Consider the following 14,674-nt stretch of genomic DNA (forward strand, 5'->3'; position numbering starts at 1 on the left):
ACGCTCAGAGCCACTGAATCACCAATAGCTGGGTGCCCTTCACTCCTCTGTTAACAGGTGCAGGGCCACCCCTCTAAATGGGTGCTTGTGCTTCTTTGGGTGTAGCTTTAGTGCATCTAGAATAACACAGTGAATTATTATCGTTTTTGTCATCAGTGGTCATGCTATTTGTTTCTATTTGTCTGAATAAACAACCAGACTAGGGGAAGATCATAGGATGAAGAAAGAGGACTCATTCTAGCTCTGACACTAATTAGTTGTATTGAGCGAGTCAGCAATCTCTCTGGGATTTGATTCTCATATGTAAAACAGGTGGTTGGACTGTATTCCTTGAAGGTCCTGTTATTCCTTGATGTCTTAAATATCAAACTGAATGTGATGACCACGCTGAAGTTCTCTTCTTTAGACTCATTCCCGGTGCCTGTGTGAACAGGTCCACTTCATGTATACCATTAACCTCTTAGAAATGTGAAGAGATGGGAGTTCCCTGGTGGTCTAGTGGTTAGGATTCTGCACTTTCACTGTCATGGCCCGGGTTCAACCCCTGGCTGGGGAACTGAGATCTGAGGCGTGGCCAAAAAAAAAAAAGAAATGGGAAGAGATTACAAAACAAACACATGTTTTTCTAACTTTTTGTATATGAGCTCATTTCAATATGAGGTCATCAGGGAGAAAAAACTCAGAATAAAAATGGAAAAAAAATGGAAATTTACCAGGAATTAATATAACATCCTGTAGTGGGGTTCAAAGAACAAATTGCGCAAATAGGTGTTTGGCTGAAATTCACATATACATTTGGGTATTTGCATTATCAAGTCTGATGTGAGCCAACAGCATAATATATGCCCTGTGCTGTAAAGGATAACCACGAATCCCAACAGTAAAGACAGACCGGAAGCAACTTTACTAAGGCAGTGGCCAAGTCTGAAAATATGAAGTCAGCAGTCTTGAAAGAGATCAGGCAGAGCAAGGTCAGAGAGGCCAAAGGCAAGAGACAGCTCAAGGTTGTGGCAGGAGGTCAGCAAGAAAGCAAAATGAGGGGATCAGTAATGTCAGAGCTTAGAGATGAGAAAAAAGGAAGGAAGTGGAGAGGACTGGGATGGGGAATGGCGGTCAATTCAGCAAACAGCTGTTGCTGTAGCGAAGGGTTCCAGCTTTTCTTTTTCTTTCTTTCTTTCTTTTCCCCAACATTATAGTCCCAGGCAGCTACCCAGCCCCTAAATTTCTCCGTGCCCTAGAATTTAAGTCCCTCCTAACCTAACCTCAAACAGTTAAAGTTTTCTGATTTGTTTAAAGGGAAGAATTATCTGCATTATTTCATGAGCTTTCAGAGACCGTATGTGAAGGAGCTACCTTTATTGCACACTACTCTCCAACCTTAGCTGGCTCTTTCATTATTGAAAGTGATCATTATTGAGGAGATCAGCCCTCCCACACACGCCCTGGTCGTTTTTTCCCTGCCTCTGCTAATGCTCTTGTTCTTTCCTGACTTCCTTTCCTCTGTCAGTTTCAAACACATCTTCCTTGCAAAGGTTCACCTCAAGTGCAGTCAGCCCAATCTACCTTCTCCTGCCCCATTCTTGTTCCCCTTCTCCCACAGCCTGTAGAACAGAATATGGCTTGTATGTCATGGGGTGGGAGTGGGCAGGAGGTAATTGCCTCGGTGTAATTATTAACTCTTTAAGTAGTGTATAAGCTTTGAAAAGAAGAAACTATGTCTTACAGAGACCACATGGTATAGGAGAGAGTTTGGAATTAGGAAAAAGAAAATGGTATTCAGTCCTGGCTCTGTGACCTTTAGCATATACCTCTCTCTAGGCCTCCGTGTCCTTCTGGGAAAAACAGGGATAGCCATTCCATGCTCTGGCTTCCTTAAACAGGCAATCAGGTGTTTAGGTCAAGGTCACAGGAAAAGTACTCAAAGAAAGTGAAGGGTTATCATAAGAGGTGCCTTGTCATAAAAAAAAGGCAAGGGAATTTGAGAATCTGAATTCTGAGTTAGATTTTAATTCCTGCTCTACCGCTTACTCAATATGTGGCCTTAGAAGTTTCTTACTTCTTTCAAATGAAAATGACACTATCACAAAGATGATGGTGTTGGTGCTGGTTTATATGCCAATTTCTAAGAGCCAGCTGTCAAATATTTAGTAACTTTGCAAGCAGGTTGTTAAGCTGTTGTTATTAGCTTGAAATCTGCCTTGGTGGGAGTATTTATACCAGGGAAATTGGCAAACACTACAAATCGCATTGTTGGTTTTTTTATCCTGGAGAGTAAACACGTCGCTGATTATGTAAACGGGACTCTGTAAATTGTAAAGCCCTTTGTCTTCCTTCCCATTAAAAGTAGTAATGGTAATAGTAATGTCCTGTACCCATAGAACCTAACCTAGTGTGTGGTTCTAGCATTTATTTAATAAAAACATTTTTAATTTAACTTGGTACTGCTCCTAGCATGCATTTAATAAAAACGTTTTTAATTTAACTTGGGTTCACCTTTGTATTATTTTGATACTTCTGTCCCTGAGCTAAAGAAGCTCCCACGTTTACCTCTCTTTAAATTCCTCTCTATAAAGTGTCTTTTTACTTTTATTGTTTTTCCTTTTTGACCACACCGCGCAGCATATAGGATCTTAGTTCCCCGACTAGGGGTGGAACCCATTCCCCCTGCAGTGGAAGCACAGTCTTAACCACTGGACCACCAAGGAAGTCCCTAAAGTGTCTTTTTAAAATCAGATAACATAGGGGCTTCCCTGGTGGCGCAGTGGTTGGGAATCTGCCTGCCAATGCGGGGGACACGGGTTCGAGCCCTGGTGTGGGAAGATCCCACGTGCCATGGAGCAAATGGGCCCGTGAGCCACAATTACTGAGCCTGCGCGTCTGGAGCCTGTGCTCCACAACAAGAGAGGCCGCGATAGTGAGAGGCCCGCGCACCGTGATGAAGAGTGGCCCCCGCTTGCCACAACTAGAGAAAGCCCTCACACAGAAACGAAGACCCAACACAGCCATAAATAAATAAATCAATAAATAAATAAAATTTAAAAAAAAAAAAGAATTATGAAATACCCAGAAAAGAGGGGGAAAAATATTGAAAAAAAATCAGATAACATAAATAAAAATCTGGTTCAGTGCATGAAACACACAGTAGGCGTTAAACCGTCTACATTTATGAGCTAATTATCTTCTTTCTAAAACTTCATCTCTTCTGATATTTCATATCTCAGTTAATGACATTGTCCATCTATCCATTATCCCAAGTAGGTTATCTGAAAGTATTCCTCTCCTGTCCTTTTCCTCACCCACCCCCATGTTTTATCAATCACTAGATCTTACCAGTTTTACCTCTTAAACCTGTCCCCTCCTCTTTATTGCCATTGCTACTGCCTTGGTTTGGGTCCTCATCATTTCTTACTTGATCTCTTCCTCCTAACTGATATCTTGACCTTCAGTCATTCTCCTTCAATCCAACCTCTACTGCTATGGGTATGATTTTAAATTACAAATCTGACCAAATCACTCCCTTGCTTAAAATTCCTTAATGACTCTCTGTTGTCTTGAGGATAAAATCTAAAAGCTTTAGCTTGCCATACAGGTCCACCATATTCTGACCTTGGCCCACCTTTTACAAGAGTTATCTCCTGCTGCTCCCCATTACTACCTGGAACGCCTAGTCTCACTTCCCTAGCAATCCCTGGTCTCAGTAATGAAGATGAGAAATTAATAACATAAGAATGGTCTATTTTTATTTGTAACCCCCAATATAGGATACTATGGCTCCCCATCACCTTCAGAATAAAATCCAAATCTCTTAGCCTAGCATACTTACAATCTAGCCCCTGACTCTCTCCAATTCTTATCTTTCTCTGTATATATACATATAACCTACATTTCAGCCACTAAGATATCTCATCTGTTCCATATTTTCATCCTTCCATGCCCTCGTTCACACTTTCTCCAAACCTGTAGTACCCTCTTCCTCTTCTTTCACTCACTCCTCTCCTGCCTGCCCAATGAATTTCTACACTTCCTTCAAACAAATCAATAGTTACCACCTTTGGGCAGCTATCCCTGAAACTATCCCTCCCTTTTCTGTGCTCCCAGAGCACTTGGTTAAGCAGTGTACAGTCAATCTTTGTTGGCCTGTCTTTTGCCCCCTCTGCGAGATCATCTTTATCCCCTGGCCTCTAGCACATCCTTGATGCTTAATACAGAGTGAAAGAAGGAAGGAGTATTATATAGGGATTTGCAAAGAAACTAAATTTCTGATAAGAGACATACATTGAATAAGTTTAAGATTGATTTTGCATGATCTGGTGAATCTAGAACAATTCCATGTCTTTATTTTCAGGGGGTAGGTAGCTCTGAGAAATTGGTGCTAATGGACAGATCAGAAGCAAAGAATAAGTTTAAAGAGCTGCGGCTTGGTCACATTGCTCCAGATTTGGTGCAGTACAGTAAAACAAAATTTACATCTTAGGAATTTATCTGTCACATACACAAGACATTTATCTACATGCCTTAATGAATGCCTTAGAAAGTAAAGCAAGGTGCCAGTGGACAAGACACTAAAGCAAACAGAAGATATCAGCAGTGACTTATAATAACACAGAATGTAGTTTCTAACAAAAATATATTTATACCTTTGGGAAGGGAAACAATTTTTTTCTGATTATGAATATAATATATATGTCTTAGTTTGTTCAGGATGCTATAACAAAAATACCACAGACTAGATGACTCAGACAACAAACATTTTTACTTCTGACAGTTTTTTGGAGGCTGAGCTGAGATATCCAAGATCAAAGCACTCACAGATTTGATAATCTGGTGAGGGCCTGCTTCCTGGTTCATAGACAGCCATCTTCTCACTGTGTCCTCACATGGCAGAAGAGGGAAGGGAGTTCTCCGGGGACTTTTTTATAAGGCACTAATCCCATTCATGAAGGCTCCACCATCATGACCTAATCACATCCCAAAGGCCCCCACCTCCAAACAGCATCACAAATGAGTTTCAACATGTAAATTTTGGGGGAACACAACCATTCAGTCTATAGAAACATATTAATGCAAAATGCTTAGAATATCTCGAAAAACACAACAACATAAATCCCTCCCAAATCTAACCACCTAGAATTAACTGTTGTTACTTCTTTGGATGTATCCTTCCAGTCTTTTTTTCTTGTATATGTGTTTGTGTATCCTTTTAAATAATAAAAAATTTAAATGGCTTACATTGTATATATTGTTCTAACCTATTTTTTATATTAATATGTCATGAACATTTTCTCATGTTAGTAAATACTCTTCTACAACATGATTTTTAACTGCTGCACAGTATTCCTTCATGTGGATGAACACCACTGTTTAATCAATCCCCCTTGTTTCAATGTTTTTATTATTATAAAAGGAAGTGTAGTGGTGTGGGTGACTAAAGAAAGGGTGATCTCACGACCTCCTCCTGTTTTCCCCAGGTTCTGAAGCCCCCTCTTACATCAGAACTCTTTTCTAATGATCCTCTGAGTGTCATCTCAGGACCCTGGGCACACTCATGGCACGATGGCCAACCCTCAGGAGCACCTGAGCTGCTCCTCTTCCCCACACTTGCCTTTGAGTGAAAACAAAACCTTCAATGGACTACAAGATGACGTCGCACCTATGCGAAGCCACCCTTCACCCAAGCTTCTTAAGGACCAGCAGGAAAAGGGGGTGGTGCAAACAGAGCTAACTGAGGGCATGAACAGCCCCATCACCACAACAGTGTTGACAAGCGTAAGCGAGGATTCCAGGGACCAGTTTGAGAACAGCGTTCTTCAGCTAAGGGAACAAGATGAATCGGAGATGGCCGTGTCTCATGGGAACAGCAACACTGTGGATGGAGAGGGCACAAGTGGAACCGAAGACATCAAGATTCAGTTCAGCAGGTCGGGCAGCGGCAGTGGTGGGTTTCTTGAAGGACTATTTGGATGCTTAAGGCCTGTATGGAATATCATTGGGAAGGCATACTCCACTGATTACAAATTGCAGCAGCAAGGTAAGCTAGAGTATGGACCTGGAAGATATTTCCTGTGTAAACACACTACCACCATTAACTGGATAACCTTTGATAAATTAAAGACCTAGTGCCAGAATAATACCCCATATCAATTTCCTGTAGACCTTCTGAATGGAACAGATTGACATATGGTTGGTCTTTTTTGGTCGAAGCCCACCTTTTGTTGTTGTACAGTCCAGTGGTGTCCAGAGTAGAGTACATATAAGACAATCCATGACGTTGTGAGGAAGAAGATGTTAGAGCTTCTGTTCCTTTTATCTCATCACTTTAAATTTCTATTTTCATGCATGTTTTCATATATATTTGGTATTTTAATAAAGTTTTACAGATATATAATTTATAAATAAATCACATAGTGAGTGCATATTCAAAAATTTTATTGACAGTTTTTACAGTCAAGAAGTCTGATGGTCACTGGACTAATTCAAAACCAGACAGAAGCCACATGGTACTGCCCCTGAAGATTGTAGGCCTGCCTTAGGTAGTAGTAAAAAGGAATTTTTTTATCTTACAGTCAGGCACAGAAAGCTCACATTTTGAGGAAAGAACAAAATATCTAACCATTCTTGAGAAACATTATTATTTCAAGATCCCACAGCTTTTTAAAAAGTAAAATTTTAACTCCCATCATTGTGTCGTATGTATATTCATATACCCCAATTCAAGCCTTATGCTTTTTTTTTTAAATTGATTTATTATTTATTTATTTATTTTTGGCTGCGTTGGGTCTTTGTTGCTGCGCGCAGGCTTTCTCTAGTTGTGGCGACCAGGGGCTACTCTTTGTTGTGGTGCGCAAGCTTCTCATTGCGGTGGCTTCTCTTGTTGCAGAGCACAGGCTCCAGGCGCACGGGCTTCAGTAGTTGTGGCATGCAGGCTCACTAGTTGTGGCTCACGGGCTCTAGAGTGCAGGCTCAGTAGTTGTGGCGCACAGGCTTAGTTGCTCCGTGGCATGTGGGATCTTCCCAGACCAGGGCTCGAACCCGTGTCCCCTGCATTGGCAGGCAGATTCTTAACCACTGCGCCACCAGGGAAGTCCCTCAAGCCTTATGCTTTTGAAGTAAAGAGAACACATGGCACTAGTGTTCTTTATAACTTCATTTATATTGTTGAAACAATCTTTCCTGAGAACAAAAGTAATATATATAGAAATTTTGGAACATACAAGTAAGTTCCCCCCCAAAAATTAAAATAATCTATGATCCCCAATCTCCTGACAATAACCACCATTAGTGTTTTTGGTATATATTATGTTAGTCTATACATGTGTGTATGTGTGCTTAAAAAAAGTCATGCTGTTCTGTAACACTTTTTTACTTCATATTGTGAACATTTCCTGTATCATGAAATATACTTTTTCAGCATCATTTTTAATGGCTGCATAATATTAAATTGTGTTAACATACACAGTTTAAGTAATTGTAATTAAGTAATCCTCTGTTTTTTTCCCTTGTGATGAGAACTCTTAGGGTTTACTGTCTTCATGCATTAACATAAACAGTGTTCATTATATTTATCAAGTTGTACACCACATCCCTAGTACTTATTTATCTTATAACTGGAAGTTTGTACCTTCTGACTGCCTTCATCCAATTCCCCCTCCTCCACTCACCACCTCTGGTAACCACAAATCTGATCTCTTTTTTCATGAGTTTTTGTTTTCATGAGTTTGTTCTTGAAGTATAATTGACCTACAACACTATATTAGTTCCTGGTGCACAACATAGTGATTTGACATTTCTGTACATTTCAAAATGATCACCATGATTAGTTACTGTCTGTCACCATACAAAAATGTTACATAATTATTGACTATATTCCCCACACTGTACATTTCATACCCTTGACTCATTTATTTTGTACTAAAAGTTTGTACCTCTTAATCTCCCTCACCTATTTCTCCCCTCCGCCCTCCCTCCTTCCCTCTGACAACCACCTGTTTGTTCTCTGTATCTATGACTGTTTCTGTTTTATTGTGTTTGTTCATTTGTTTTGTTTTTTAGATTACACATTTAAGTGAAATCATATAGTATTTGTCTTTCTCCATTTGACTTATTTCACTTAGCTTAGTGCCCTCTAGGTCTGTCCATGCTGTCACAAATGGCAAGATTTCATTCTTTTTTATGGCTGAGTAATATTCCATTGCATGTGTGTGTGTGTGTGTGTGTGTGTGTGTGTGTGTGTGTGTGTGTGTATACACCACACCTTTTTTGTCCATTCATCTACCGATGGGTACTTAGATTACTCCATATCTTGGCTATTGTAAATAATGCTGCAGTTAATGTAAGCGTGCAGATATCTTTTCTAAAGAGTGTTTTTTTTTGTTTGTTTTTTAAAATTTTTTATTTTTTATACACTTTTTAAAGATTGCTTTCCATTTACAGTTATTACAGAATATTGGTCATATTCCCCATGTTATACATTACATCCTTGAGCCTATCTTACACCTAGTAGTTTGTACCTCCCACTCTCCCACCCCTCCCTCCCTCCCCACTGGTAACCACTGGTTTGTTCTCTATATCTGTGAATCTGCTTTTTTGTTATATTCACTAGTTTGTTGTATTTTTTAGGTTCCACATATAAGTGATATTCTACAGTATTTGTCTTTCTCTAACTTATTTCACTAGCATAATGCCCTCCATATCCATCCATTTGCCGCAAATGGCAAAATTTCATTCTTTTTTATGGCTGAGTAGTATTCCATTTTGTGTGTGTGTTTGTGTGTGTGTGTGTATCCAATCTTGTCCACTCATCTGTTGATGGACACTTAGGTTGTTTCCATATCTTGGCAATTGTAAATAATGCTGCTATGAACATTGGGGTGCATGTATCTTTTCAAATTAGTGTTTTTGGTTTTTTCTGATATATACACAGGAGTGAAATTGCTGAATTATACGGTAGTTCTATTTTTAGTTTTTTGAGACACCTCCATACTGTTTTCCACAGTGGCTGCACCAGTTTACATTCCCACTAACAGTGAACAAGGGTTCCCTTTTTTCCACATCCTCGCCGACATTTGTTGTGTTCTTTTTGATGATAGCCATTCTTTCTGACAGGTGTGAGGTGATATCTCATTGTGGTTTTGAGTTTCATTTCCCTGATGATTAATGATGTTGAGCATCTTTTCATATGCCTGTTGTCCATTTTCTTTTCCTCTTTGGAAAAATGTCTGTTTAGTTCTTCTCCCCATTTTTTAATCTGGTTGTTTGTTTTTTTGATGTTGTGTTATATGAGCAATTTATATATGTTGGATATTAATCCCTTATCAGTCATATCATTTGCAAATATTTTCTCCCATTCAGTGGGTTATCTTTTTGTCTTGTCAGTGGTTTCCTTTGCTGTGTGAAAGCTTTTAAGTTTAATTAAGTCCCACTTGTTTATTTTTGTTTTCATTTCCTTTCCTTTAGGAGATGGATCCAAAAAAAATATTGCTGCAGTTTATGTCAAAGAGTGTTCTGCATGTTTTCCTCTAGGAGTTTCATAGTATCTGGTCTTACATTTAGGTCTCTAAAAAGTGTTTTTGTTTTCTTTAGATAAATACCCAGGAGTGGAGTTGCTGAGTCATATGGTAGTTCTATATATAGGTCTATTTTTAGTTTTTTGAGGTATCTCCATCCTGTTTTCCACAGTGGTTGCACCAATTTGCATTCCCATCAACAGTACCCAAGGGTTCCCATTTCCCTACATCCTGGCCAACACTTGTTATTTGTTGTTTTTTTGATAATAGCCATTCTAGCAGGTGTGAAGTGATATCTCACTGTGGTTTTCATTTGCATTTTCCTAATAATTAGTGATATTGAGCATCTTTTCATGTGCCTGATAGCCATTTGTATGTCTTCTTTGGATAAATGTCTATTCAGATCCTCTACCCATTTTTTAATCAGGTTGTTTGTTGATGTTGAGCTATATGAGTTGTTTGTATATTTTGGATATTAACCCCTTATCAGATATAGCATTTATAAATATCATCTCCCATTCAGTAAGCTGCCTTTTCATTTCGTTGATAGTTTTCTTCACTGTGCAAAAGCTGTTTAGTTTGATGTAGTCCCATTTGTTTATTTTTGCTTTTGTTGCCCTTGCCTGAGGAGACATATCCAAAAAATATTGCTAAGACTGATGTCAAAGACCATACTGCCTATTTTTTCTTCCAGAAGTTTTATGGTTTCAGGTCTTACATTTAAGTCTTTAATCCATTTTGAATTTATTTTTGTATATGGTGTAGTCCAGTTTGATTCTTTTGCATGTAGCTGTCCAGTTTTCCAAACACCATTTATTGAAGAGGCTGTCTTTTCCCCATTGTATATTCTTGCCTCCTTTGTCATAGATTAATTGCCCATGTAATTATGGGTTCATTTCTGGGCTTGCTATTCTGTTCCATTGATCTATGTGCCAGTACCATACTGCTTTGATTACTGTAGCTTTGCAGTATAGTTTGAAATCAGGGAGCATGATACCTCCAGCTTTGTTCTTCTTTCTCAAGATAGTTTTGGCTATTTGGGGTATTTTGTGTTTCCATACAAATTTTAGAATTATTTGTTCTACTTCTATGAAGAATGCCATGGGTATTTTGACAGGGATTGCATTGAATTTCTAGATTGCCTTGGGTAGTATGGTCATTTTAACAGTAGTAATTCTTCCAATCCATGAACTCGGTATATCTTTCCATCTGTTTGTGTTGTCTTCAGTTTCTTTCATCAGTGTCTTATAGTTTTCAGAGTACAGGTCCTTTACCTCCTTAGATTTATTCCTACTATTTTATTCATTTTGATGCAATTGTAAATGGGATTATTTTCTTCATTTCCTTTTCTGATTGTTAGTTGTTAGTGTATAGAAATTAACATATTTCTGTATATTATTTTGTATCCTGCAACTTTACCAAATTCATTGATAACTTCTAGTGCAATCTTCTATTGCTTAACAATTTGTTTACTATTTTCAGTGATTATAAGCCACACTGCAGTGAACATGTGTCCATTCCTTAATTTTCACACATATCTTGATTACTCCTTAGGATAAATTACTAGAAGAGGAATGCTGGGTTCAAAGGATTTTTTGCTTTAAGGCTTTTGATACATATCTTTGCAGCCTTATGTAAATGATCAGTTGTTATGAGTTCTTTCATCAAGAAATTTTGTAAAGGAATAATATGGACCAGAAATGATATTCTGTTTTATTTATTTTATAACTGAATATTGGATTCTGTGACCCTCCCTTAAAAATGTATTCATATATTTTAGTCAAGACTGTTGACAGCTTTTCCACAACTGCCAGTTGACATTAGTCACCATTAGCCACTTTTTCCATGCATTCAATTTTTTCTATTTCTGAAATACTTTTTCTTTTTTTGATATTTTATTTTAAGGTATTATTTTATTTTATTTTTTAACACAATTTTTAAAGGTTACATTCCATTTACAGTTATTACAAAATGTTAGCTATCGTCCCCGTGTTGTACAATACATCCTTGTGGCCGATCTTACAGCCAGTAGTTTCTACCTCCCGCTCCCCCACCCCAATATTGCCCCTTCCCCCTCTCCCCACTGGTAACCACTAGTTTATTCTCCTTATCTGTGAGTCTGCTTCTTTTTTTTTTAATATTCACTAGTTTGTTGTATTTTTTAGATTCCACATATAAGTGACATCATACAGTATTTGTCTTTCTCCGTCTGACTTATTTCACTTAGCATAATGCCCTCCAAGTCCATCCATGTTGCTGCAGATGGCAAAATTTCGTTCTCTTTTATGGCTGAGTAGTATTCCAATGTGTGTGTGTGTGTAGATATATATATACCACATTGTCTTTCTCCTCTCATCTATTGATGTGAAATACTTTCTTTTAGAAATGCAAATCAGAACTACAATGAGGTACCACCTCACACCGGTCAGAATGGCTATCATCAAAAAGTCTACCAATAACAAATGCTGGGGAGGGTGTGGAGAAAAGGGAACCCTCCTGCACTGTTGGTGGGAATGTAAGTTGGTGCAACCACTGTGGAAAACAGTATGGAGGTTCCTCAAAAAACTAAAAATAGAATTACCATATGACCCAGCAATCCTACTCCTGGGCATATATGCAGACAAAACTATAATTCAAAAAGATACATGCACCCCTATGTTCATAGTGGTACTATTCACAGTAGCCAAGACATGGAAACAACCTAAGTGTCCACTGACAGAAGAATGGATAAAGAAGATGTGGTACATATATAATGGAATACTACTCAGCCTAAAACAGAATGAAATAATGCCATTTGCAGCAACATGGATGCAATTAGAAATTATCATACTAAGTGAAGTAAGTCAAAAAGAGAAAGACAAATACCATATGATATCATCTTTATGTGGAACCTAAACCATGGCACAAATGAACCTACTTGCGAGACAAAAACAGACTCACAGACATAGAGAACAGACTTGTGGTTGCCAAGGGGGAGGGGGTGTGGGGGAGGGATGGACTAGGAGTTAGGGGTTAGTAGATGCAAACTATGACATATAGAATGGATAAACAATACTGTCCTACTATATAGCGCAGGGAATTATATTCAATATCCTGGGATAAACCATAATGGAAAAGAATATGAAAAAAGAGTGTATATATATATATATATATATATATGTATAACTGAATCACTTTGCTGTACAGCAGAAATCAACACAACATTGTAAATCAGCTATACTTCAATTTTTTAAAAATTGACTCTGAAATACTTTCTCTTAAACCAATACCAGACTCCCCATCTATACCCCTTCTCCATAAGTATATTGGGATTTACCTGTAAATCTGTCCATTCCAGGTATACTTTCCAGGATTTGTCAACCACAGCATTCTTTCTCAATCCCTAGGTTTTGTCTGTCTGTTTTCTCTCCATACCCTGCACATTCTACCCTTTTTTTCCCTCTATGATCTTAAGGTTTCAGGGAAATTAAAGAGTTGTCCCTTGTCACACAGCGGTTGGGGACTCCTATGTTAAACAGTTTTATTATTTTAAAAATTGGGAATAAAGACAAATCCAAAGAGGAAAATAAAAATCACTTGTCATCCCATAACCACCCACCCTTAATTTATTATTTTTTAGAAGTTCCTTCTTCTCTGCTTAGACACAAAACCTACTAATATCTGCTTATGTGATAAACTCATTTGGTTTTGGGGGTCTTAACTTGTCCAGTCTAATAATTATTTTGGTGGCAATTTGGAGGTCTCGGGATCCAAATGCAGCATTGAGGTTCAGACTCATAAAGAAGACTAACAGACACATCCTATGTCTGTTAAAAGGAGCCTTTAAAATTCTTTATTGTTCTGTAACCTTGTATTTGATTTGTGTTCCGATTGATTATGTGACCTTCAGAAAGGCTTATTTCAGGAACAAATAAGAAACATCCTTAGTCAGTTTAAGCTTACAAGGGTACGGCAGCTGCCCAGCTCTTCAGCAAATGACAGGATATCCTACCGTGAGCAGGTGTTGCTGTGGGCTGTAGAAGAGATTCACTAGCCTGAAACTAGTGTAGTTTTTTTCTTGTCAGCTCTGGGATCATGGAGCTAATCTTTAATCCTGGATTACAGTCAACCGAAGGATAGTACATATAACAGATGTGTCCCTGCATTTGGTATTATGAGGAAATTTCACTTGATTAAAATTTTTTTAATGATATCTTCATCTCCCATTTAGTATGTTGGTAGTGAAGCGTAAGTAAGGTAATATGTGAAATCTTTTATTGCCAAATAGTTCCCAGTCTCAAAGCAAGTATTGTCACAGACTTGTCTGAATAAACAAAGGAGAACTTATGTGTTAAAGTGAGTGGGCATGTGGCTTTTTCTCAGTCCTAGGGATCATGGTGGATATTGGAATTAAGATAGTAGTCATAGTGATGAATCAGAGAGAAGATAAAAGCTGGGGAAGAGTACCAATGGGACAGCTGTAAAAGCAGCAGAAAGTCTGGGACTAACCCTGGAGGGAGCACAGCCAGTTTCCATCATTATAAGGTTTGTTATCTTGTTCCTCAGTGATCTAGGCCCCCAATTTGTATATCCTTGTTGCTAACGTTCTTTTTGCTGCCATTTTCTTGTTCCTTGACTCCCTACTAGATATCGATAAGGACATTGGAACCGGACAGAGAGGACTAAATCACATGAATCAACTTTACTTCTGGTAGTCAGTTCTAGTAAAAAAAATTGATGGAAAGGTGGTTGAAGTATTACTTTACACTCTGTGTTCTTGAATTACCAATGCCAGCCCCTTTATTTTTCCATGGACAATTAAGATTTGGTTGAACATAGATGAATTAACACAGGCGTGAGCTACTGTTGGTCAAGGAAATTTTTGTTATATATTATAATATCAACCTTTGGTATTTGAGTGCCAAATATATTTATCATTTATATTTTACTTTATTTATTTTTTAATTGAAGTATAGTTGATTTACGATATTATATTAATTTCAGGTGTACAACATAGTGATTCAATATTTTTATAGATTATACTCCATTTAAAGATATTATAGGGACTTCCCTGGCTGTCCAGTGGTTAAGACTTCACCTTCCGGGCTTCCCTGGTGGCGCAGTGGTTGAGAATCTGCCTGCTAATGCAGGGGACACGGGTTCGAGCCCTCGTCTGGGAAGATCCCACATGC

The 14,674-nt window shown here is 38.2% G+C and overlaps 1 protein-coding gene across 4 annotated transcripts in view; it reads left to right on the plus strand.

Annotated features, from left to right (window-relative positions):
* The window catches only part of MAP3K13 (mitogen-activated protein kinase kinase kinase 13), a 171,393-nt gene that overhangs the window by 113,658 nt on the left and 43,061 nt on the right, over nt 1–14,674 (plus strand). For all 4 annotated transcript variants that reach the window (XR_005019679.1, XM_036850216.1, XM_036850219.1 and 1 more), the window contains one exon: nt 5,469–6,028. Coding sequence is in view for 3 of the 4 variants with exons in the window: in XM_036850216.1 (XP_036706111.1) it covers nt 5,554–6,028 (475 nt within the window). In the remaining variant the exon portion in view is untranslated. The remainder of the gene's footprint in view (nt 1–5,468; nt 6,029–14,674) is intronic.

Source organism: Balaenoptera musculus, chromosome 4 (genome assembly GCF_009873245.2).
Source record: "Balaenoptera musculus isolate JJ_BM4_2016_0621 chromosome 4, mBalMus1.pri.v3, whole genome shotgun sequence".
Lineage (NCBI taxonomy): Eukaryota > Metazoa > Chordata > Mammalia > Artiodactyla > Balaenopteridae > Balaenoptera > Balaenoptera musculus.